The sequence below is a fragment of the Calonectris borealis genome, chromosome 2 (genome assembly GCF_964195595.1).
Source record: "Calonectris borealis chromosome 2, bCalBor7.hap1.2, whole genome shotgun sequence".
NCBI classification, from domain to species: Eukaryota; Metazoa; Chordata; class Aves; order Procellariiformes; family Procellariidae; genus Calonectris; species Calonectris borealis.
The window spans coordinates 146,340,431-146,364,096 of NC_134313.1; the positions used below are offsets into that span (position 1 = coordinate 146,340,431).

Sequence of the window (23,666 nt, forward strand, 5' to 3'; positions counted from 1 at the left end):
GTTCTTTTGAATCCCACACAGGAAATGCAAATGTCAAGTTTTAGAGATAAATTTTCATTTTTAAGTATAAGAATAATAATTTTTTTTCTCAAAAATTCAGGCATATTCCAGAGACACTTGTTGTAAAAGTAAGACTTTTATATAAAAATAGAAGATTGTATTTGCACAAAAAGATACTAAGATTGTAAGACAGACTCCGGGCAATTCATATATAATAACTGAAACTCCAGTGTAGAAACATAGAGAACTTGAGTATTGTGATGCTTCCCTGTTGTACCAACATACTGGAAGTTTCACAGTGAAAATGGATTTTTATTGTTGCAGATTTCTCAGCTTTTTTTTTGTTTTAAAATATTTCCTGATATTTCAAAATCATTCTAAAATAAAAAACTAGTTGCTTGCACACATATTGGCAAGTCTTTCTATACATGTGTAACACTGTTTTGAATTTTCATTATATGATGTATGGAAATAAAAAGATGCCAAAGGTCTAAAATTCTTGAAAAAACCAACCCTGTTAGTACAATACCATTTGCTTACAAGATGTACAATTACACCATAATTGAAACTGGTTTTGTGTATTCAAATGGTGTAAAACCACACACAAATAAATATACTGTAGATGTGCAATACATCATTACATTTGTTTCAAAACCTCATTATTTCCTAAATTATTAACTCTAGTAGTATATATTCTGAACTCTGTAACCCAGAAGCGTGGTTTTAATAAAAGAAACACTGCCCAGAAAATGTCATATTAATAAACAGCACTCTGACACATACGCTCTAAGTCAAAGAAATATCTGGAAAGCATGGTTATAATAAAATACTGTTGTGATATAACTGTGCAAAGGAGCATTAAAAATTTCTGATTTCATAATCATCTGCCCTCTGTAATTCAGAACAAAAATATTTTTGTAGTTACCTGAAGTAGTAGTCTTCTAGTTACAAATTTCTCATAGTTTGGTTGAGAGCTTGTACTATATGCCAAGCAAGTCCACAGTGACTTTACTTATACTTTAACTAAACTCGTGAAAATACAAATTTATGACAAAACCCCCCCCAAACATCTACAACAGTGCTAACAAATATTAGTCTGTCATCACATCACAGTTATCCTTTCTGGGGAGAGATGAGGAACAGACCCACTTGCTGCTTCTATAACATGGCTTTTCTCCCATCCTCTTCGAATTCTCCTCAGTTTCCTACTTACACATGGCAAAAGTAAAATGATCTTACCTAGAATTACAATGGAAGGCAGAACAAGGGCAAGAACAAAATTTGGTGGTGTATAAAATCTGTAATACTCTTCTTCAAAAGCTCTTTTCCATCCATAAATCAGTACATGGAAAGTACTTATGAGCAGAGCAACGTATCCAAGTGTAGACTTTGAAGAAAGAGAAAACAGGGAAAAAAGAAGAGATAATAGTACTTGGTCCTTCATAACCCATTATTTTAACATTTCTATTAGACATCATGTTAAAATCTCTTACCTATACACTATTTTAAATTAGAAATATGTGGTTTTAAGATCACATGTTTTGAAAACTACGGACTGAACGCTGATTTACAACATAACTCTAGCATCTATAGGCCTTAGTCAAAGCTGAAATGAAGATGTTGTTTGCCCAAATTCTAAGTAACGAAAGTCAACTTCAGTATGTGTGCGAATAAGGAACAATCCCAGTGAAATTACTGGAACAACATCAGTTGTGATTGGAAATTAAGTTCCCTGTTTCTTAACTATGAGGGTAAATCACTTCCAAGATTCATGATTATGGAACAACGCAATTCTGCTGGAAGAGATCTTGGCCTAGCACTCCAGATGTTTATCACTCTGAGAGGTGCATTGTGCTTCTTCGTCACAATGGTCTACATCCACTTGTCTGAAGTTAGCATAAACCATCCCTTACCTTTCTCCATCAGCTGTGGCCTACTGGTTAGCAGGAGTATCTGGACTGTAGGACTTGGGCATAATGGCACAAGGCAATGATGCAGTTTATCATAAACAGGTAGTGCCAGATGAAACGTGAAGTAGAAGGTTCTCACAGCACCCTGCAGAGGACCTCTTACCACGTAATCTAGAGCATGCCACAGAAGGTAGTGCCAATAGCAGTCATTCACTGTTTCTGTGAATCTATCCTTTTAAGAACCCTGTAGTTGTATTGCTCTGCAGACTTGAGTTAAATGTATTAACCTTGACTTTCCCAGACCGTGGTGAAAAAGACTACTGTGCTGTGAATTCTGATGGTGATCAAATGAAGAAAAACTCTTTTTGGCCAAAAGTGATGACTAACTTGGTTGGGAAACCGTTGTAGAAAATCATCAAAACAGAGAATGAGTATTAAGAAAGGTAACTGGCTACCAAGGTTTGGTTTAATTCCGGTAAACAGAGAGGCAAAGAAAAATGCAGCCTAAGGCTCTGTAATAACTGGTGAAAGAATTAATTCCTTCTACTTCAAGATTAACCAGTGTCTAGGGAAAGGAGAATGTCTGAGCTAATACCATTTGCAAGGATTCACAAATATAATGGTATAAAAAGGAAAATACTTTTGTTAATTTCTAGAGATTGGTACCATGTTTTTTAACTTGCCAATATTTATGCATTTTTTTGCCAATGGTTTCAGAACCATGTTGGTACGTTTTAGATGCGCTACACCCTTTTTTAAAAAAGAAAATTTGCTCCCAAAATATTCCATAAGAAACAGAACAATCAGACAATCACTTGTGGGTATGAAAATGGCATATGCAGTATCTGAACAGAAGTTCTGGTAAGAAATTTGGACAGCAAACAATACTATCAAACCTGATGTTTGAATATGTTATTGCAGATTTTTGCTGGTATGACTGTCCTGAATTCATTGCTGTTATATCACTGCCAGCAGGGAGAAGGGCACAAGTGAATCATACCCCTCATTTCTTCATCAGGCTTACTGATGAGAACTATAACAATTCTTGAAAAAGAAACAGGAGAGAAATGTTATACAAACTCTTCCCAAATTTTTTTAAAAAAATTTTTAATGCTTATTTAAATTCCATCTGCAAACTACAGTTTTGAGACATCTATATATGTGTTTCTATCTAATGGTCAAAATGGAAGCTAAGAAGTGCATCAGTACATTTATCAGTACATTTTGAACTAACAGCACAAGGACCAAAACATATGATGCATCTTTATTAAGTTCTTTTTTTTGCCCTGTGGAAAGTTGCCATATGCTTCTTTGAAGTGTTGGTAGGGCATATGCTAGTATGTACTGGACCATTTCAACTACTCATTTAAAAATATGACAACAAAGACACTCCTATAGGAGCTTCTGTCAGCTACTGATGGTATTTTCTTCTACCAGGTCCTTAATTGCTGTATTTCTGTGCTGTACTTTTGACAGTAGTAATACTGCTTAGCTAGAAGGAGGATGTCCTCCACACAACTTAGCATTCTGCAGTCTTTGGTTTGTTTAGTCAGGGCAGATCTGCACTAGAAAGTTCTATTAAGAGCATTTATCCCAGCTTGCTACCGACAATGACTCTTCCAGAAGTACAAGCAAGACTGGCTGCCTTTGCTACTTAAGTAAAACCCCACTGCAGGAGGCTGTGTCACTACAAAACTCCTGTGTTTGTTCTAAAGACTTGATTTTTCTGTATCTGCAAATGTTCAAAGACTACAGCAATGGCTGTACAGTAGTAAAACGAGGAAACTCAGAACTGACTGAAGCAGGCTTGGACAAAAACACATCAGCTAGTGCAGAAAAAGGCACTGTTGGGCAGCTGAACAATAAAAATAAAATCAATTGGTAGCACTGGATCATACTACAAATCTTGGCCAGCAGTACTGTCAGAAAGCCGTATTCCAAAGTTGACCATCCCTGTGGACGCTATCATGAAAGATATTTCAATTATTGAGAAATAAATGATGATTGTGCTGTGGGAGTTATTAATTGCTGGAAAGCAATCTGTTTAATACTGGAAAGGTGAGAGAGCTGCAAGGTTATTTTCTTCTGTGCAAGTTTATGACTGGACAACGTGGTGGAGGGAATACAGGGATTAAAGACCATGGATTTCCTGAAATGTCGTCGTGCTTCAGATGGAATACACATATTGCATTTCTGTCATCTGTTCCTGGCTTCTTAAGACAGGAAAGGGATGAATATGTCTACGAGAGCTGGAAGATCACTTACACTGATGTTACGACAGGGAGGCCAGGAGAGGCACAGGATGATACCTTCTTTAAGAGCAGAGGGCTTTTCAAAACAGCAAGAAGGGATAGTTTTCCTTGACTGGTAAATTCACACTGGTGAATGAGTAGCAATATCACTTTTAAGCCTTGGGAACCCTCTGCCTAGGTGCTACAATGGCTGCTGGAAAAAGGGGAAGAACATCTTTGGTTGCTTTGCTTCCTTATCTTCCAACTACTGTGTTTCCTGGAAGCTGAGTAATAGATTAGCACATTTCCTATGGACTCCCCAATCTTTTAGCTTTTCTCTAAGTCTTCCCTGATGTGTTTCTTTTCCTTCCTGATCAAAGTCAGTTTTTTAGCCAATGTGGGAGATTCCCAGCCAAGGCCACTGATAAACTGGACAAACTGGCATTGTTTGGGGCAAAAGAGGAGTGGAAAAGATGCAGGAGAAAAATCCCTAAAATGTTACCAGGAAGATGTACATATACAGAGACACAGATCTGCTGTGGGACAAACCTCCTTTGGGAATTTCTACCTTCACAATGGTCAAGTAGTTCCAAGTGATTTATATATACAAAAGGTATTTTCCAAAGCCTACGTTTATGCAAGGTATATTTCAGATTCCCCCAGTAACAGGATATTGCTAAACTTATAAACAGGCTGTAGCAATTCTGACTGGAATCTTACTCATAAACTTGCTAAATACTCAGGCCTCATTCTTCTTTACTCTGGGGGAAAAGTATCCTATTCTTGTGGGACAACCAAGGCAGGGCAGCCCTTCCTCAAAGTATGCGCGCAAGAAAAGTTTTAGTAATACTGTCTCCAAAAAACTTTAGGATGGTGCTAGCAGACAAAAGGAATGTTTACAAAAAGATCTGCTTCCTACTATGCAAATGGCAGATTTGCGCTGATTTTTGCTAAGAAATGTAAAGCTCAGCTTTCAAAGCCAGTCTGCTCTGTCCATTGCCACTTTGAGTGATGTGCTTTGGACTTGAACTCTTGGACTGGAAAACAAAAGCAGTAGTGATTTATGCTTACATTATATATTTACAGTTTAACTTCCTTCAGAAGATTGAAGGACCCAGTGCAGCACTGCTTGCAGATAACATTCTCCATTTCCGTGTATTTTACATGAACACTCAAGGACTGGTTTCAATAAATGTCTTTTTCTGTTTGCAGTGTGTTGGTTTAGCCTAGTTATTCTGCCTGCTCGGACAAAATACAAATTCTTTTTTATTTCTTGCCCATGTCTGTCTTTGTTCCTTATCCAAATACATTTAGAAAAGAAAAAGAAGAGTACTGAAGTGGCATTTAAGAAAACTGATACATTCGTTTGTAGCCCTAGCTTCTTCACTGCTGCTTTCTTCAGTAAGCTCCAATTCTGGGTCATGTTAAGATGCCTGCAAAGTTTCATGCTAAGTTTCCATCATTTAGGATCTCCTACTGAGCAAACTCTTCATCACTGTCTGGTTCTGTGGCTCCTCCATCTGGATGTTAGGAGTGTTTCTCTCTGAATCATGATGAAATAACCAGATATTTGTTTTGTACAGTGGTCAGCTCTGTACTGCAGCAACTCCCAAGTTTTCTGCTGTTCTCTTAGCTCCTGGAAGGGCTGACGCAGTAACTTCATTTTCAACACTACTCAACCTTCTCATATCCCACTTTGTTCATATTCATACTCTGAGGGAATAAGCGGAGCCTGCACTGCTTCTTGTCTCAAAGTCCTTTTCCCTTGATCAAGCAGGCTGGAATTTTTGGGGGTGCTGATGCCTGTGTTGTGAAACCAGGCTAGGTAAAATGGAGGCATCTCCAAAATAATTGGGGATATCAAAGACAGCAATAATTTCTGGGCAAAAACATTCACAACTGGGGTTTCTTTACAGTATTAGGAAGACTGTGGTAGAGGTCTGTTTGAACAACTGCAGGTAGGGGAGATGCTGCTCAGGACTTGTGCTACTGGAACAAGGCTAGAAAATAGTCTATACTGTATATGTTAATAATTTGTTAATCCTAAACTCAGATTTTCCTAGTAGGACTCAAGACTGAGTATGTTTTAGTGGTAAAATTCTTTAGAGGAGGCCAGACCCTTATTTTGATGAAACTGTATTTACTATGATGAGCAAGCAATAGTATGTTGTTCTCAGTGGGAAGTGCTGAGGTGAGAAACTGGCTGAGTGTGCTGACTGACTGACTCTTCACCTGTCAGTTCAGCAATTATTGTGGCAAATCATCTGAGATGCAGTACTAAAGCTAGAGACATACTGCTTTTCCCAGTTAAAAAAATGCAGCACTGAGATGATGGGCTAATAGTTCCACTGTTTTTCCCCCTGACTTAGAGAAGATTGAGAAAATTCAGTTCAAATTCCCTTCATCACATTGCACTTCAGTAGAAGAAAAATGTAGAAGACAGTATTATGATGTTTTATCTGTTCTACTTACACACTGGGTACAATGAAGCTTGTGCAAAAATGCAAACTCCTTTTACTCTACTGAGGGATCGCTGAAAGTCTGTTTTCTGATTGAATAAAGCAAGAGTACTTCTTTGAAGGACAAGTAACTAAATGAAGAACTACTTGCATCCTGAGAAGTAATTAATGACAAAGTACAGTACCTTTAATGATCATTAACTTCAAGGAAAGTTTTAGTAGTTCAATATTTTTTGTGATTAAAAATTGCAAATGATCATAATTAATTACCAATACCAGTTCTCTTCAGCATGTAATGCAGTGTTAAGTGTAACATACCCCCAGAGCAAACAACTTGTTCCCAATCAAATTCCTCAAAATACTGACAGATGATTCATTAAAGTTCATAATTATTTAAATTTGGAACTATTTTGACTTTATTTACAGTGGAAATAATTAAAGTAAATATGACACAATAAAAAATGTCCTTGTAGACACATCATTACATGATTATTGTGTAGGTTTTGATGCAGTCACACAAGCCTGAAATCTGGAAATTTGAGTAAGGAAAAATAAGACACAAATGCTGAGTTTGTGGTTGGAAGTCATTACTGGATAAAGGCATCACCTCACTCACGAGTGTATATATATTTTTCCCTTTTGCGCTAACGTTTTACATCACCCAACAGCAGTACTATTGTCCCTGCACAGAGAACTCTGGATGGCAGGGATGTTGTAACAATACAAAATGGGTATTTACTCCCTCTGAAGGCTCAAAACCATGAGCGAGAATAAATAGTTCTGTCAGGGGAACTCTAATTTGAAAAATTTTTCAGCAAATTTTTGTAGGCCTGCCTGGAGTGTTCCACCAACAGAAACCCTAGGGGAAGGGAAGACCTCTGACAGCTACAGCCAAAGAAGCGTTCCCCATCACTTGCTTTAAAATGTCTGTAAATTATCAAGCGCAACTCAAGCAACAGTAAAGTCAGTGCCTGTGTTCTGAAGGTAGGAATTTGTAAACAGTGACAGGACTAAGAATTAGGCAATATTATTACAGTGGCTATGTTGAAAACGTTAATTAGAAAAGACTGAGTTAAGACTAGAGTACTGAATCCAAAGTCAGAGAACAAAACAAAACATAATAAAACCCAAAACTGCGTGTACACACTTAGGAAATTTATCACAAGACCGAATCCTAATAAAATTTCTTATCACTGACTGCTACCTAAAACTCATGGCAATCTTGTTTGGAAGCAAATGTTAAGCTGTTTATTAAAGCCTATATTTCTCAGTATTTTATGCTGGTTAGGTCTGCCTGTAGTAGATATTTATCTGAGGAAGGAGGGTAGCAGAAGGCATGCCAGGACCTGGAAAAGCCTCTGCTTTTAATGAACAAAGCTTTATATTTTACTAATGGGTATTTTCAGTTAATGGGAATAACGCAGTTGAGAGCTATATTAATTCCCACACAGTGGAAGGGAAGCAAAACTGAATCAATGACACCACGCCTGTCAGAGGGCTGTGCAATAAAAATCCTGGAGGACAAATTAAGTCTTCAATTTTAACAGTTGTGTGCATCTACATATAGCAGTATCTCATCAGTATCATTGCCTTTAGCGAGTTTGTCCAAATTTGTCTAATTTGACTTTAGCAAGAAATTCTAACAATGGAAAAGGAATAGATTAGTGCTCATTTGGTCTTAGCTATGTTGGTTATTTAAGACCAAGAAGTGTAAAATGCAAATTCCTATTCTAACACTCATGAAATGCTTAATGTGCCTTTATGGTAATATATCTGCTGAGTAAGGATACGTTGTTTTTATTAACTTACCAGAAAGAGGGGAAAAAAGGCTCTCATCACATTGCAGAATGCTTTTGTTCGTGATCATGATCAAGACGATCATCATCATTATGATCACGATCATCATCAAGGAATTCTTATTAACAACAAAACCCCCTTATTAAAAAAGTAACACACCTGAATAAAGCTGAACTCCCTCCAGTTTAAGGCACTGTTTACTGAAGGGATGGAAGTTACTGCCAGCAAAGAAAGCAATCCAAGACTCATTATTCCAAAGGAGATATACATTTCAATTCGCCACACTTCTTCCTCATTCCAAGAATTTTCAACATTTGCATGAACCTGATGAAAGAGCAGAAAGGAAGCACTTTATTCTACAGAATAATAAAAATATCAACAGAAGTTATTTTGCTGAGTAGAAGTCTACAGTCACAGGACAACTATAAAATGGGGTCAAATATTTCAGAGGTTTCCTCATGTCTTGGAGAAAACCAACCATTTCCTTACTGCTGATATTGGCTCTTGTTAGATTAAAAATATGTTAAACACGGAAACTTAGATGAATTGTTAAAAGAAAATGTAACATTATATACTGTTTATAACAATTATGTTATAAAACCAGATAAATCTGTGCATTCCTATATACTGTAGAAAAGTAGCTGTGTTCTTCAGACCCTGGAAACTTAAATTCTATAACATAAATTGGGTAAACCTGCAATTTGTTTTCAGTTTGTTACATTTAGAAATAGTTTAGCATCATTTCCTGTTTTTGCTTCAGCCCCCTATGCTGAGTCCAAGTTATTTTGCCTCTTTCACTGTTGACATCAGATACATCCAAGATTATTCTCACTGGAGAGCTTTTCCAGAAAAAAGAAACAACACAGGTCCTTAACAATTAAGAGGCTTGGATATCCAATTATTTTTCCACTTTCAGGTGAACTATTGTGATATGGCATGTCTTGAAAGAGATTCACTAGGAATATTAGCAAGTGAGAGTTTTACAATATTATTAAAACCAAGATAATTTCCTAGTAAAAGTATGAGTGGGTCCTTTACTAATACTAAGTGTGAACAATTACAGTTTCTTGCTGCCTAGTTTTGCTTTTCCTGCCTTTCGCTTAAGTTCAATTTTTCATGCTAGCCCTTTTAGAATTTGTGGACCCAATCCCCGTTAATTTGTTCCATTTGATTTGATTTCCTTAGTTTGCTTTTCTTTCTGTTCCATCACATCTCTCTCTCCTGCAGATTTTATATGCTGAATGGCAATGGTGCTTTTCTGGCAATGCTGCTTTTCTGTCACTTTGAAGGTGACAATAAACTACCTCACTGACAGACAGGAGCATCAGACCCTCTTCTAAAAGATGACAGATTTGTCGGAGATAAAGTTACTATGTAACAGCATTTTCATTTTGTAAACATAGATGTATCTGTAAGCATTATTACACAGTATCTGCCCTTATATTTTTCTCACACTTGCAAATGCACTTATGATAGACATACTTCCCCCATATGTTAAGTATACATAAAGAGGAACATACCTCAGAAACTCAGAAGCTTCCTGCTGTTGCTCTTATCCTGTCTATCCTACACTCTCCTTGTGTGTATCACTACCAGGGATTTAAGTAGGAGACATCCTTGATCCCCCCTACCACACAAGCTTGACTGCAGCTTGACCCATGAGGTGAGCACAATGCACAGATGTTTCTTTTAGTCTCCCTTCTTACTCGGCACTAACTATACATAAGATATCCCATAAAATTCTCCGCTGAAAAGAGTGGAACAGATTAAGAAAACATATATATATTGTATTCATGAGCCATATGCATACAGCCAAGGCATTTTTGGCTTACTGAACTAAAGATTGGCTTACCTGTTGATATGCCATATTGAGGAACAAGTATCGCTCTGATCTCCTCATAGGTAAGCAGAGGCTGTACGCCACATGCACTGTTGCAAAGAAAAAACTGAGCAGTCCAAGCTGCTTCCGACACTGGAGCCAGTTGTCCAGCCAAGGCGGAAATCGCCTATACTTAGTACCATAGTAAAGCTGATAAGCAGCTGCAATAAGTCCTGATAAATACACTAGAGAAAGTAAAGTGATAGCAACAATTGGTAGAGTCTTGTTCACGATCTCAATGGGGATCTTGTAAAAGTCACTCTGCTGATTTCTCACGTATGGATGGATTACATCTCTGACGAAAGAATAGATGAAGAAAAATGTTGCCAGGCTAATGGCAATCACTACAGGCCCCTTCCACAGTGTGAACAGTCGCAGAGGTAAGTTTTCAATCTCCCTTGAAGATGACAATGCCCCCAAATCAATAGGAATAAAACTGAGCTGACGGGCAAGCTCAATAACTTGATGGCGAGCCTGAACATTGTTACTGCATATATAGACCTGTTGGGAAAGTCAAGTAAATTGCCTGTAGTCAGAGAAAGACACTCAAAGGTAAAAAAAAAAAACAAACCAAAAAACCCACAGCACTACTGCTAAAACTGTACACTGTTATCCCAGCTTATATCACCAAGATGAGAATGAAACCATATACAAATCCAGCCAAAGTGAAAATATGCACACTGATTTAGCAACAGAGTAACCAAAACAAAACTGGCTTTTTCTTGGAGTTAATAATGAGCTAACTGTGGGATGCCCTGGTAATTTGCATACTGAACTCCCCCCACTGATATGTCTACAGGACTGGATTGAACTTGAAACAATGGCTAAAAGCATTTCAGAAAATCATGAGTCTCTCAAAAATACAGGAATCTTGAATTATGACCCTAAAACAGCTGTAGCATAAACAGAATGCAAAGCGGAGAACTGTGTAATCTCTGCATGTATAACAATTTTAGCTTAATTTCACAATCCAGATTTCCAGAAAAATTGAATGTTTAACAGAAAAGATGAAAACCAGCAGCCAAATAAGAACTCCTTCTAAAGACCAGTTTATTACATAGTGAGAGAAACGTACTGCTACAAAGTACGTTACAGTTCCCTTAAAATTTACAGTGGGCTATAGTTTGCCCAACGCTGTTTTCTGATCATCTGCATCACAGCAAACATGATCTTTTATTCACTTTGCTGTTATATTGAATGCAAGCATTTTTAGAACAGCTGACTCCTGAGCCCTGGGATCAGGACCTCAGATTTCTGTGCAGCTCTTTCAACAGTTCATCCCATGTAAACCAATACTGAAACTAAAATATACTGGGAAAGACTGCCTCTATCCTTGTATAGAGCATAGGGATAAAAATTAACGTATTTCCTACAGAAGACATTAAGATCCAACTCCTCTCCTCTGACTGTAGTCATCTAAAGGTCAGCTGTCTCATCTAAGCTAGTACGCACATTTCTTCTGCAATCTTTAAAGATAAACAGGCATACCAGGGGACAATTTGGACCACTTACTCTATACGTCTTACAGTGGAATGAACTAGACTCTGAAAGTTTTATTGGCTACTAAAACTTAAACTAAAGGTACAACATTTTAGGTACGTTAAGTCAGGCAGGATAAATCCCATGAGTTCTGGCTGCTTACATTCAGTTCCTGTCATTTTAACCTCACAAACAACTTAAATTAATACAAATATAACATTTACCTGTCTGCTGGCATCCTTTGGTCCTAACTGCAGTGACCAAGCTGAAACGACATTGAATCCTTTGACAATCAGGGAATCTGGGAAAAGTGATGCCAAATACTCTGCATTGGAGTCCGGATATTGGTCTACTCTTGTATTATTGCTGACATCAATCAGAATTTTACCAGCGAGTAAATGCTTGAGGTCCCACAAAGAGGCATAATGTTCTCTGTGTATGGCTACAAAAATTACGTTTGTTTTTGCTACTGCATCTTCGTGGTGTGTGACATCAACCACGTGGGGAAAGAACTCGGCAGCAAGTTTAGGGTTTCTGCTTCCTACGACCACGTGGTACCCGCATCTAATAAGCCTAATTGTCAATGACTTAGCAAAGTCTCCACTTCCAATGATGCCTATCGTGATCTTACTGGCATCCTTGATGCCATTGGCAACATTTGGTAGAAAAGTTTCATTGAGGTTCTTAGGACTTCCCATCATAGAGATTGATTCCATACTTCCAAGACACCAAACTTAAAATGATTTCTTCTGGGGGGGAAAGAAAAAAAAAGGAGAAAGCAACAGAAGGAAAAATGCAGCATCATACAATTTTACAAGACATCAGAATCCATAAACATCTCTGGGAGCAAAATATGTGGTTCTAAGTTTCATGTTATATTTTCTGCTTAATAAAGTATGTGCTAATCAATTTTGTTTTGCAATGTGTCACTAATACAAGAAGAAACATAAAATACTTCAAGCACTTCAATAATACAGTTACAGAAGTAAATGATATTTTTTCCATCTTCTCCTATTCCCTATCTTCCACTGCCCCGGAATATTGGGCCACAAGATAAGCTTGTGCTCCTAAAACTAACGGTCAATGGAATAATAAGAAGAAACATGTAAGGAATCATTTTCCATGATTATGGAAAATATTAAAAGGTAGAGATAGGTGGCCTATGGCTGGCATAAGGACAGTGAGTTCATGGAAGCTGAATTCCATTAAAAGGTTATGCAGGTTATTATTGTGGTATCCTATATTGGCCAGGAAGGAAGGGATACAAAAGTCTCAAAGCTGCAAACGGCTACCACCATGACACAGACGTCCATCTGACATACTCACCTGTCAGCCAGGGAAATGAGCTGCACACATGGATCCAATGGCAAAGACAACAAGGGAAATTTGTCAATGCCTATTCATGAAATCACTAATGACGCTGCTAGGTCAGACCGCTAAGTCTGGCCATGGGCGCAAGGGTAAAGGATTCAAGGCCATGGGTCACAAATAGGCCCAACAGAATTTTTCTCACCAGGCAGAGAAGATAAATCCTGGAGATAAACACATGGGACAGCAATCCACGAAAAGCTAACGGCACTAATAGATTTCATGCAATAATAAAAGGGAAGAGAGGTTTAGGACTCAAATTCAGTGCAGTAAGGGAGGCTTTGAAGAAGAACAGAGGCTAAGGCTCACAGAAAATTAAAAGAAATACTGCTATAGCTTTGGAGAGGAGAGGTCACAGAACTGCAGTAAAGCTGTAACAAAGACGAAAAGACATAAAAAACCAACAAAACAACCCCCAGGAGGGAAGCCTTCACATGAAACCACAGTTATGACATAAGTGGGTCTGCACTGTAGAACAGGAATGAGTTCTGAAAATGAAGGAAGCAATGAGGAAAGGCAGGCTAAGAAGGAGCAAAGAGAAACCATGAGATTGCTGTCTTGGGAGCAATCAACCATAGACCACATAGAAAAGAGGAGCTGAACGAACCTCTTCCTGAGTCACCATCCAAGTGCTGATATGATGGTAACTAATCACCAGTGGGGGACTTTACCCAGCCATCGGCTAGGAATACAGTATGTGTGGTGAACAACCTACCACAATTAAAAGTAGCTTTGCGTTTCAGAAATTGGAGGAAGCTCCTAGAAAAACAGGCACTTTTCATTTCAGCTTTGACTAGAAGGGAAGAACTCACTGAAACTGGACTGAGACTCTAAAGACAGAAAGCAGTATCTGAAAGTGACCACAAAATCAGTATTCTAAGGAAAGATTGTAGCAGTGAATCTTTCTGGCAGACGCAGACCACATAGATTTTTATGCATGCACTGAAAAAACATGGATTTCTTTCTTACCACATGACCTCAAATGTATCTAACACATGACCAAAATACCAGTATTTCCTTTCTGTACCATGATGGGTTCACATCCAGAAACATAATGAGAATAGCTGTATTTTGATCAGATAAGAGATATACATCAACTGGACATGACAGAACACATACGCTTTCACCATGTGATTACAGAGGCCCATTTCAGTTCATGCCATGTGACGTGAAGGTGCTGCAAAACGTTGGGATAGAAAGGGAACCGCCATGACGAAATGGGCTACCAGTACCATTTAACCATACTGCAGCCTATTTTCAGTTTCTGTCGAAAGGATCCTTAGGAGAGTGAGCATCAAGGATTTGGACATGATGTATTGCTCTGGTGGGCTGAATTTGGCCCACTGGCCAAAGCTTCTCACTGCCTGTTCTAAGGAAAGTAGAGTGTGAGGAACAGAATAAAACGAACAGACTTCATAAAAAAGCCTCAGAGAATAGGCAGACATGACTCTTGGGCAAATAATCTAAGAGATGGAAGAGATCAGAGAGCTGGCAGTTACTGAAAGGGACTATATTAAATGCACAATAGCAATTCAGAGGAAAGAGAGTGTGTAAGACTCTTTTAGCTGCATTAGGAGAGCTTTAATAATCTGAAAAATCACACAAAAAGTAAAAAAAAAAAGGAGGATGTATGTGCATGGCTAAGGAACAGTATAAAGAGACAGTGCTATCATGTAGGGATAAAATCAGAACAGCAATAGTACAGAAATGAGTTATAACTAGAGAAGGACATAAAGGGTACCAAGTAAAGGTTCCATAAATACAATAGAAGACAGAAGGCAAGGTTTATAACTTAAGAGGAAAAGGAACAAATTATAGGAGACACAAAGTACGACAAAGTGTTAAATGTCTTCTTTATTCAGCCTTCAGCAGAAAGGTTAATTGTGAATAAATATTTAAAGAAATTCCTTTTACAGGGAGACAGATGTTGAGGTCAAAGTGGAAAAACGTAAGTTAAGAGTAAAGGATAAAGTTAAAGATAAGATAAAGATTTTCAAGTCAGCAAACACTTATGAAATCCACCCTTGATGCTTAAAATGCTGATCCAAGTAACATCTTGAGAACTCAGAGAGGATGAGAGAAGCAAACTCTAAAAGAGAGGAGGAGGAGGACTGAGGAAAGCAAAGACTTGTTAACCTAACTTCAGCCTCTGGACAGATTTAACATCAAGTTATTGAGCGATCAATTTGTAAATAGTTAGATGGGAAGCAGATGATAAGAAGTAGCTAAGGTGGGTTGTTCAGGAACAGACTGCAACAAAACCAACCTTCTTTTACAAAATATCTGGCTTCACAGATATAAAAAATAGTAGACATTTGCCCTTAGATAAGCTAAGAAAACACTACAGATTTATGTCAGCCAGAAGGTGACACAGCTGTGGAAAAACTGCTCTTGGAAAAATAACTACTGGAGGAGAAAAACGAACAAACAGAAAGCCGGGCAGTCACTGAATTTGTGACCACCCGCTCGGGCGGGAACTTACGGGGTGAGGGCTGAGGCGAGGGGCTGGCCGGACGCCGGGTGAAGGCCAGTGCCCCCTCGGCAGGCTAGCGGGCGGCAGCGCGATGCGGGTATCGACCCCAGAGGAGCTCGGCGGGGCCCAGGTCCTGACCGGCATCTCCAGCTGCAACGACATCATCCGCCGTGACAAGAGCGGCGACCCCGCCGCCTGACCGGTCGCCGACTCGGCCTCCTCCGTCCCCCCGGGCAGAGCTGGGGCAGCGCTGCCAGGCCCTGCGCCACCGCCAGGCACCGGCGCGCCCCTCGCAGCTGCTGGAGGCCAGACCGCACCCAGCCCCGCTGCCCAACCCACTCCGCGGGCCCCCGACACCGCCAGGCCCGCCAGAGCCTGTCCGGAGACGGGCGCAGCCGCGGCGGGAGCCCGCCGCCACAGCGAGGGGCAGCGGCCGGCCCCCCGCGGGGCCACGGCTGGCCTGAGAAGGCGCCCGGCGGGGCTGGGCCCCCTCCCGCCCCGGTCCCGGCCCCGGCCCCGGCGCCGCTCACCTCCTCCCGCCCGCCAGGAGGACCAGCGCCGCCGCTCCTCTTCCTCAGACTCCGGCCCCGCAGTGGCGGGCGGGCGGGCGAGAAGGCGGCGCCTCTCCTGCCGCTGCGACCCGCCCCCTGCGGCCGCTCCTCCGTCGCTACCACCGCGGGCGGGCAGGCAGCGGCGCGCTCCCGCCGTGGCTGAGGCGGCGGCGGGGTGACAGCGCCGGGGGTGGGCCGCGTGTGGGAAAAGAGAAGGACGCGGCCGGCCCCGCGGTGCCCTCGGCCCTGGCCCCCGGTCACTACGCTCCGGCCACAAACCCCTCGGGCCTGTGCGACGCCCCCAGCACACACACAGCCCCAGGGTCCCGTCGACACAGCGTGGGGACCTCGCCGGTCCCCAGGCGAGCTCACGGCCCCGAGGGCAAAACGCACCTCTCCTGCCGGGCTCTGCCCTCTCTCGGCTGCTGCGGCCCAGGTTTGTTCGTCAGCGGGAACCCCCCTCCAGCCGCATTTCCTTATTCTCTCCCGGCAGAAGGGCGCTGCTGGCCCTCAACCGGTGCCGGCTGCAGGGCCGCAGGTGAGGATTCATAGAGTCATAGAATCATAGAATGGTTTGGAAGAGACCGTTAGAGGTCATCTAGTCCAACCCCCCTGCTGTGGGCAGGGACATCTTCAACTAGATCAGGTTGCTCAGAGCCCCGTCCAACCTGACCTTGGATGTTTCCAGGGATGGGGCATCTACCACCTCTCTGGGCAACCTGTTCCAGTGTTTCACCACCCTTATCGTAAAAATTAATTCCGAGCGGGTGTTGGATGTCCCTGCGGCTTCCCTGGCTGTGGGTGGCAGGGAGATTGCTGCCCATGCTTGCTGTTTACCCGGTGTACTCTGCGCTGGTAGGAATCGTGCTCTAATTTCAGTGTTACACAAAATGAGAGGACATAAGGGGTTCAACCGCGTAAAAGCGAAGCTAAACCCTAAGATTTGAATTCTACGTTGCTTGGCCAAGGAAATTTCCAGTTGAAGACAAATGGAGCTTTTTCCTGAAAAAGTGTAGCTTCTGATTTTAGCATTTTCTGATTTACCAAACAAATTCCATCTTTTGTTAAGCTATGCTGTATATATAACAATGTGTAACCCTCAACCCTTTAACACATTTAAAACTGATGAACACATATAATGATGTATGTTGCTCATGTTGCAGCAAAAAACTAACAAGTGCACAGATGATTGAAAAGGATCGCAGTGAAATGCTGAACATACCTGTTTTCATCCTTTGCATGTGCATGCTGACTTGTTTCTGTAGTGCATTAACTAAGGACTTAAGCAGAATGAACCATATAATTATTTCAAACATTTGTTTCAACCATGCTGTAGAATTTGAAAAGAGGGCTGAGAAACTTTTCCGTTGGAGTTCAGAAGCCAGTTCCCCCCCAATTATTAAATAAGTCATTTTCCTGACATTGAAAACATGTATTTTTAAAGTATTTTTTAAATTTGGTATACAGGTGCACAGAAAACCTATTGCTTGATTTTCCAAACTGCATTTTCAGCTCCCAGATGGTAAGGACTGGGTCAATACTCCATGGAAGCCAATGGAAAGGTGAGTCCATTGACAAACTACTCAGAAACGCTCTTTCCATGGTGAGAACTAGCATTTCAGCCCTTCAGTTTCTTGTTCTAATATTCTCCTTTTCTTTGCTATTGATTCAAAAGTTGTCACCCTAGGCTTGTTTCTCTGTAGCCAGTGCAACTACAGTAGTAAGAGTTCAAAAATTTTAGTCCAACAAATTTATCAAAAGAAAAAAGCAGAGTATTCTTTTCTGCATTATTTGTGGCTGATTCTCCTTATATGCTACTTTATGTGACTCTGGTAGCCATGAAAATATTAACATTAAAATAGGCATATTTAGTCATGAGACTAACTCATGCACCTCAAAATGATAGTGCATTATACATAATAAGAGTAGTCACAATCCTGTAATTCTTAATTTATTTGAATTACAGCCTTAATAAGAAGGCTGTAAATCTGAATGTTTGTGATTGTTTTCCTGTGCGATTTTTTAATATTATTACTGCAGCATAAAATCTTGAACAGAAGACTCGGACCTTTAGGAGATGACGTATTAGAAGATCTGTGTTGATTTTGTAATAAGGAGAGGGCTTTTTTCTTACGCCGGTAGTATGGTTAGTGATCCTTGAATTCTGTTACCTGTTTCTTGTGCAGTTGTTTGGCCTGTGATTGCTCACTAGCTGCGTTTTCCATGTGAAAGCGTCACAGGTTCTGTCTTCCAGCCTGCGCTATGTAGGGTGTGCCAGCTCCAACCCCGGTCCTTCATGCCCACCTGGGTTCCCACAGATGTCATTCAGTGTCATTTCTCACCTACATCGTTCATTTCTTCTCCAGTTGTTTCTCCCCTCACTATGTGCAAACCTACCTAGCTTTAGCCTTTGTGCACAGGGGGAAATGGAGAAAGTTTTGAGTTGTGGTCATTTACCAGCCTGTTGAACAGACACCACTTACTTGATATCTAGTACATTTAAAGATTAAAATCAAGGCAGTTTGGAGGATTTCACTTGATCCTATGTTTTCCTTGCACCTTTTTGAGGTTTTGCAGTTTGAATATCCTTGTTTGAAATCGGCACTAAAACAACTACAACCTCCCTTCCATTGCTGCGTAACTGATCCATTCAAGCAGGAGAACCATAAGGAGGTCCCCGTTTTGCATGGAGTTTAGCATGAAAGCAAGGGTATATACATACCTTTTATATACTTAAAGTCTCTGCAAAATTGGTGTTTCTTTAGTGAGATGATGAAATTGGATAGTTACAGTTCTCTCAAATTACATACAAAGATCTATGGGCAACATAATTCTCAGATATCCCGTTAAAGGGCTGTCTTAAACAATCTGTTAAAAGAAGGAGATTATTTTCTCTTAGCAGGTGTTTTTCTTTCTTTAGCAAACTCCAAGGCAGCATTATTATTTCTTCCTTTAAGGGATGGAACATAACAAAGGAGTTTCCAATTGGCAAATGGAAACAGATATTCTGTTTCTTCCTCTTGGCAAGGGGAAAGCAAAGCCCTGGGGATTTCCCCATGGAAAGAGAGTGAAAACAAACACACAAAAATTTGCTTCCTATCAGGGCAACAAACCCAAATACAATAATTTCTGGCATACTACCCTCAACACAGCTAATTTCGTAACTTAGCAGAAAAATACAGTATTTCCCAGCCAGGAACATTCAGGCCAACTAAATTTTTCTTATGGCAGCCTGCAATTACTCTAAAAATAAAACTTACACCTTTTACCCATTCTTTGTAAGGACAAAATGGATCTGAGAGATTTAGAAAATTGAAACCTATTTTTACTTTTTTTTTGTAGAAACAAATTGTAGTTTTGTTCTTTGCTTCTTTCTGATTTTTTAATTAATCCGATGTCATTGTTTACTTGAAAAGATGTTTTTTAATAAAGATACTCTTTTTAAAAAAAACCTAACCACTAACTAAACAAAGAACAAAAATGAATGGTAAATACCTCGACTAAAATCTCTGCCCTTCCTTCACGCTTTGGGTTTCATCAATTTGTGGTGTCCCCTTTTCACTAACTGTCCAGGTATCACTACTTCTTTCAGACCATGTAGAATCTGAATTTCAGTAGTCAAAAGCAAGGAAAGAAGGACAAACTGAAATAGATAAATAAAAACATTTAGGTATTCTTTTGAGGAGGAGAGGAGAGGAGAGGAGAGGAGAGGAGAGGAGAGGAGAGGAGAGAGGAGAGAGGAGAGGAGAAGAAGAGAAGAGAAGAGAAGAGAAGAGAAGAGAAGAGAAGAGAAGAGAAGAGAAGAGAAGAGAAGAGAGAAGAGAAAAAGGAAAGGAAAAAGAGAAAAAAGTCAAAGACAGAATGAAGGAAAGAGAACGAAAGCCTTTACAGAGCACATTTAATAAGCCGTAGTTGAAAAATCCTAGCAAGTCATGTGAAACAAGATAGGGTATCTCCTTCTTCCCAAGAGGAATTACAAATTAAGGGCGATTTGACCAAAATAGAGGACTCCCACAAAAAAACGCCAAAGCAACCAAAAATACAGGAGATCCAGGCTTACAATTCTACTTCTAAGGCAATCCAAGTAGAAAAACAGTGAGGATTGTTTCTGCTTTTATGATCTAGCAGATTAATTTTATTCACCAGAAAGAAGCTGAAGGAAGGAAACCTCTCCTACCTTTCTCTGACTATGGTTTTCCACAGCTATTGTTGAAGCCCAGTTAAGGGGTTTCAGGACCTTTGTTCTTCGCTTTGTATGGAGCACAAGGTCATGTATGACCTTTCCACTTCTCCCTATAAGTCTGAAACAACATTTGCTTTGTGGTGTAAGTTATAGAAGGTCAAAATTTTTCTTCTTGGTTTGTGGCTGCTCGTCTTAGAAGGCATCAAAGTGAGGCAGTAGGTTCTAAAAGTGTGATCTTGTGCCTGCAATAATTGTTGGACCCAAAGCCAGGGGAAAAATAGATTATTTTTATAATGCAAACAATTAAATCCAGAGCTAAACTTTCAGTCAGTTGACTTGTTAACCAAGAACAGACATATGTCCTTCCTTGTGAAGCATGGATATTGCAAAACTGAAAAACTCATTTAAAAGACGGTAATACTTGCCCGAATATTAAAGTAGCTGAGGGAAGCATAGGCTAGATTGCGGCTTGACCACCATTTAACAGCCTAAGACTAGTGTGTTTGTTTTACTAACAGGATTTTAGCTCTTTGAGTTCAAATTTCCTTCACAAAGCTGCAGACCACAGGTTTTTCTTGAGAGCAGAAGCAAAATGAAAATTAATCAAGATCACAGTGTGTAGTATGTAGCATCATGGTTATGAAAATGTAGAAATATATCATTTAACATGTAAAATATTTGTAACCTTCTTATTACATGTACATGGTCATAGGTTAGGTCTTCAGTTAGTTTGTTGTGAACATTCTGTTTCACTGGCTGGGACCATGCCAGCTCTGTAAAATATTCCCTGACAAATAAAAATGAAAACATGATAATTCAACAGCAACTTAGCACTGTGAGAGGAAAATATGTACCTTTATAAAATGATGAAATACTAATTCTATTCCCAGTCCTGTGAAGATTTATGTAGTTAATTCCACAGAAGTGAACTGAGGCCAGTGAGTTGCTACGGAGCCTGAGAGTTAAGCAGTTCTTTGCAAGATCAAGGCAATAGCTTTTTCTTCAGGATTTAAGTTGTCATTCCCATCACATTTGTTTTCCAGCCATAAAACTTAGAGGAGTGTATCAGTCTGAGAGATTTCCTCTCGAAGTATAGGAACATAAGAAACACCCTACTTGGTTAGACGAATAGCCTGTCTAACCAATTAGTATATGTTCAAGAGCAGCAAAACAAAATGCTATTTAAGGAAAGCGTGCAAGCCTGGCTGCTGTATTTTGTACTCTCCTCCCAAATCCATATTTGTCTTAGCGATGTCATAGGCTACATGCCTGCAAAGTCCTTTTAGTGTCGCTTTAGGGGCTGTTGTTTCTGAATTTGTCTAACCCCCTTTTGAACCTGCTGATGCTGTTTCCCTCCACAGCCCTCCGTGGCAGCAAGCTCTAGAGGTTTTCTGCCCACTGCATGAAGATGCACTTTCTTAATCAGTTGTAAAATGATCTCCTACTAGTTTCATTGAATCCTCTCTAGTCCCAGTAATGTGGATTTGGTGAAAAACAGTTCTGTGTTTATCTTATCCACTGTCTTCAATATTTTGTAAACCTTGATTTTATCCCCTTCCACTTTCTCCCCTCTCATTTGAAGATCTTCCACCTTTTTAGTCTCTTCCTGTAAAGCAGCTGCTCCACACCCTGATCATCTGAGATGCTCTTCTCTATACTGTTAGGTTAAATGATCAAAGGCTAATCATGGTGAACACTAAAGACCCAGCAAGGGTCAGAGGAGCAATAACAGGCAAAGGAACCCCAGCAAGGTAATCAATGAAAACGAAGCCAAACTGCCTACTGCCAAGACCGTCCAAGGGGAATGACCAGATCATTGTCCCTGGGTTGAAACCCACCAAGGTGATCAAGGGAAGAAACTCTTTCCCCTGGAATGTAATGTGAACTGAAGAGGTGTTTTCCTAAAGAGATGTGGGACTTGTTATGGTATGCAAGGGGAAGAGAATTGTATGAAAATTATTATAATAGGCTATTTTAAGGCTATTGTGAGAATGTGCCAGACTTACTGTGGGATGTTTAGGGAGAGGACCAAAGGTGGGGAAAGGGAGGGATCAAGATGGATCAGGGAGGAATAAGAATGAGAAAATAGAGGGAAAAGGGCATTAAAAGGGCTAGTCAGTACATGATACTCCCCCTTCCATCTCCCAAACTTTTTGTAGGCTCTCATTTTCCCCCTGCTTCATTGACCCACCCTTACCTCATTCTAGTAGCTAAGTGTATCCCATTCCCACTTACTCTATGTACTTAATTTTCCTCTTCCTCACCGCTGGCATTCCCCACCACCAATTTTCCCTTATTCTTTTAGCGCTTCGGTGTCAGGTGTCAGAACCCAATTATATAGAAGAGTTTTCAGGGAGGAACTTAGAAATAACTAAGCAAGCATGGGATGTTAAAACAGGGCTGAATGAAGCTGGGCAGTTGGTGAGGAGGAGATTTCGTGGCTCAGCTGCTGTGCTGTGATATGGAGTGCTCCAGGCCAGGCTCTGGTAATGGAGAAACAGTAATAAATTTTAGTGCTGTTCGCTTGATAAGGCTGTCTTGATGGCGACACAGCAGAATAGAGTCCATCCCAAACACTGGAGAAGGTGAACAATTTATTGGTAATTGTGTCAAGGAGAAGGCAGACCTGAAGTATTTATGTGACTGCAGGGGACGAATCTGACTCTGAATAGCTAAGTAAAAGACCCATTGACTTCACTGGGAATTTTGTCTCTGCAAGAACTAAATGGTGAGGATTAAATATTTGCAATAGAGTAGTGATAACAGAACAAGGATAAAACTGAAGTTATTAGGAATTACTTTTCTGAATATAGTCTAATGCACCATCTGATTCTCTGGTTTCGGTTGGTTCCTTATTTTGCATAAGTAATGGTTAAGAGTGGCTTAGCTTCATTGTGTCTTACATAAATGTTTTCCTTCATTTAGCACAACATAGTGTACACTTTACCAGGAAGTAAAGCAGCCATGTCTGCTCCACTATAATCACAATCTATTTGAAGGTAACTCAGTTTATATTTAGATTGTTATGAAAAGTGGAGCAATATCTATGACTCATGTCTCCCCAGCTTCAGAAATAGTATGTTCTTAATCCATAATAAAATCATGGGGCTACATCTCGGAGAATAATTCCTCCAAGTCACAGAACCACTGGTAGCCTTGCTGGTGTTCGTACATATCAGTGGACTTTGAACAGATTTCCCCAGAAATGCCTCAAATGGTATTTCAGGGATGGAGAAGTGGTTGCAGCTTAATAGGTTCTGCAGGCCAAACTCTGCACACACCTGGGCTCTTTGTATTTGTTCATTCCATTCCCCAGCTCCATGTGGATAACCAACC

At 40.2% G+C, this 23,666-nt stretch overlaps 1 protein-coding gene across 1 annotated transcript; it reads right to left on the reverse strand.

Annotated features, from left to right (window-relative positions):
* Positions 1-1,066: 1,066 nt before the first annotated feature.
* On the reverse strand, positions 1,067-12,471 carry STEAP2 (STEAP2 metalloreductase). The gene is made up of 4 exons (XM_075140788.1): positions 11,980-12,471; positions 10,250-10,777; positions 8,557-8,721; positions 1,067-1,387 (listed from the first exon to the last, which is right to left on the reverse strand). Exons 1-4 carry the CDS (start codon positions 12,469-12,471, stop codon positions 1,103-1,105), a joined length of 1,470 nt encoding a protein of 489 aa, XP_074996889.1. The 3' UTR covers positions 1,067-1,102.
* Between the last annotated feature and the right edge of the window lie 11,195 nt (positions 12,472-23,666).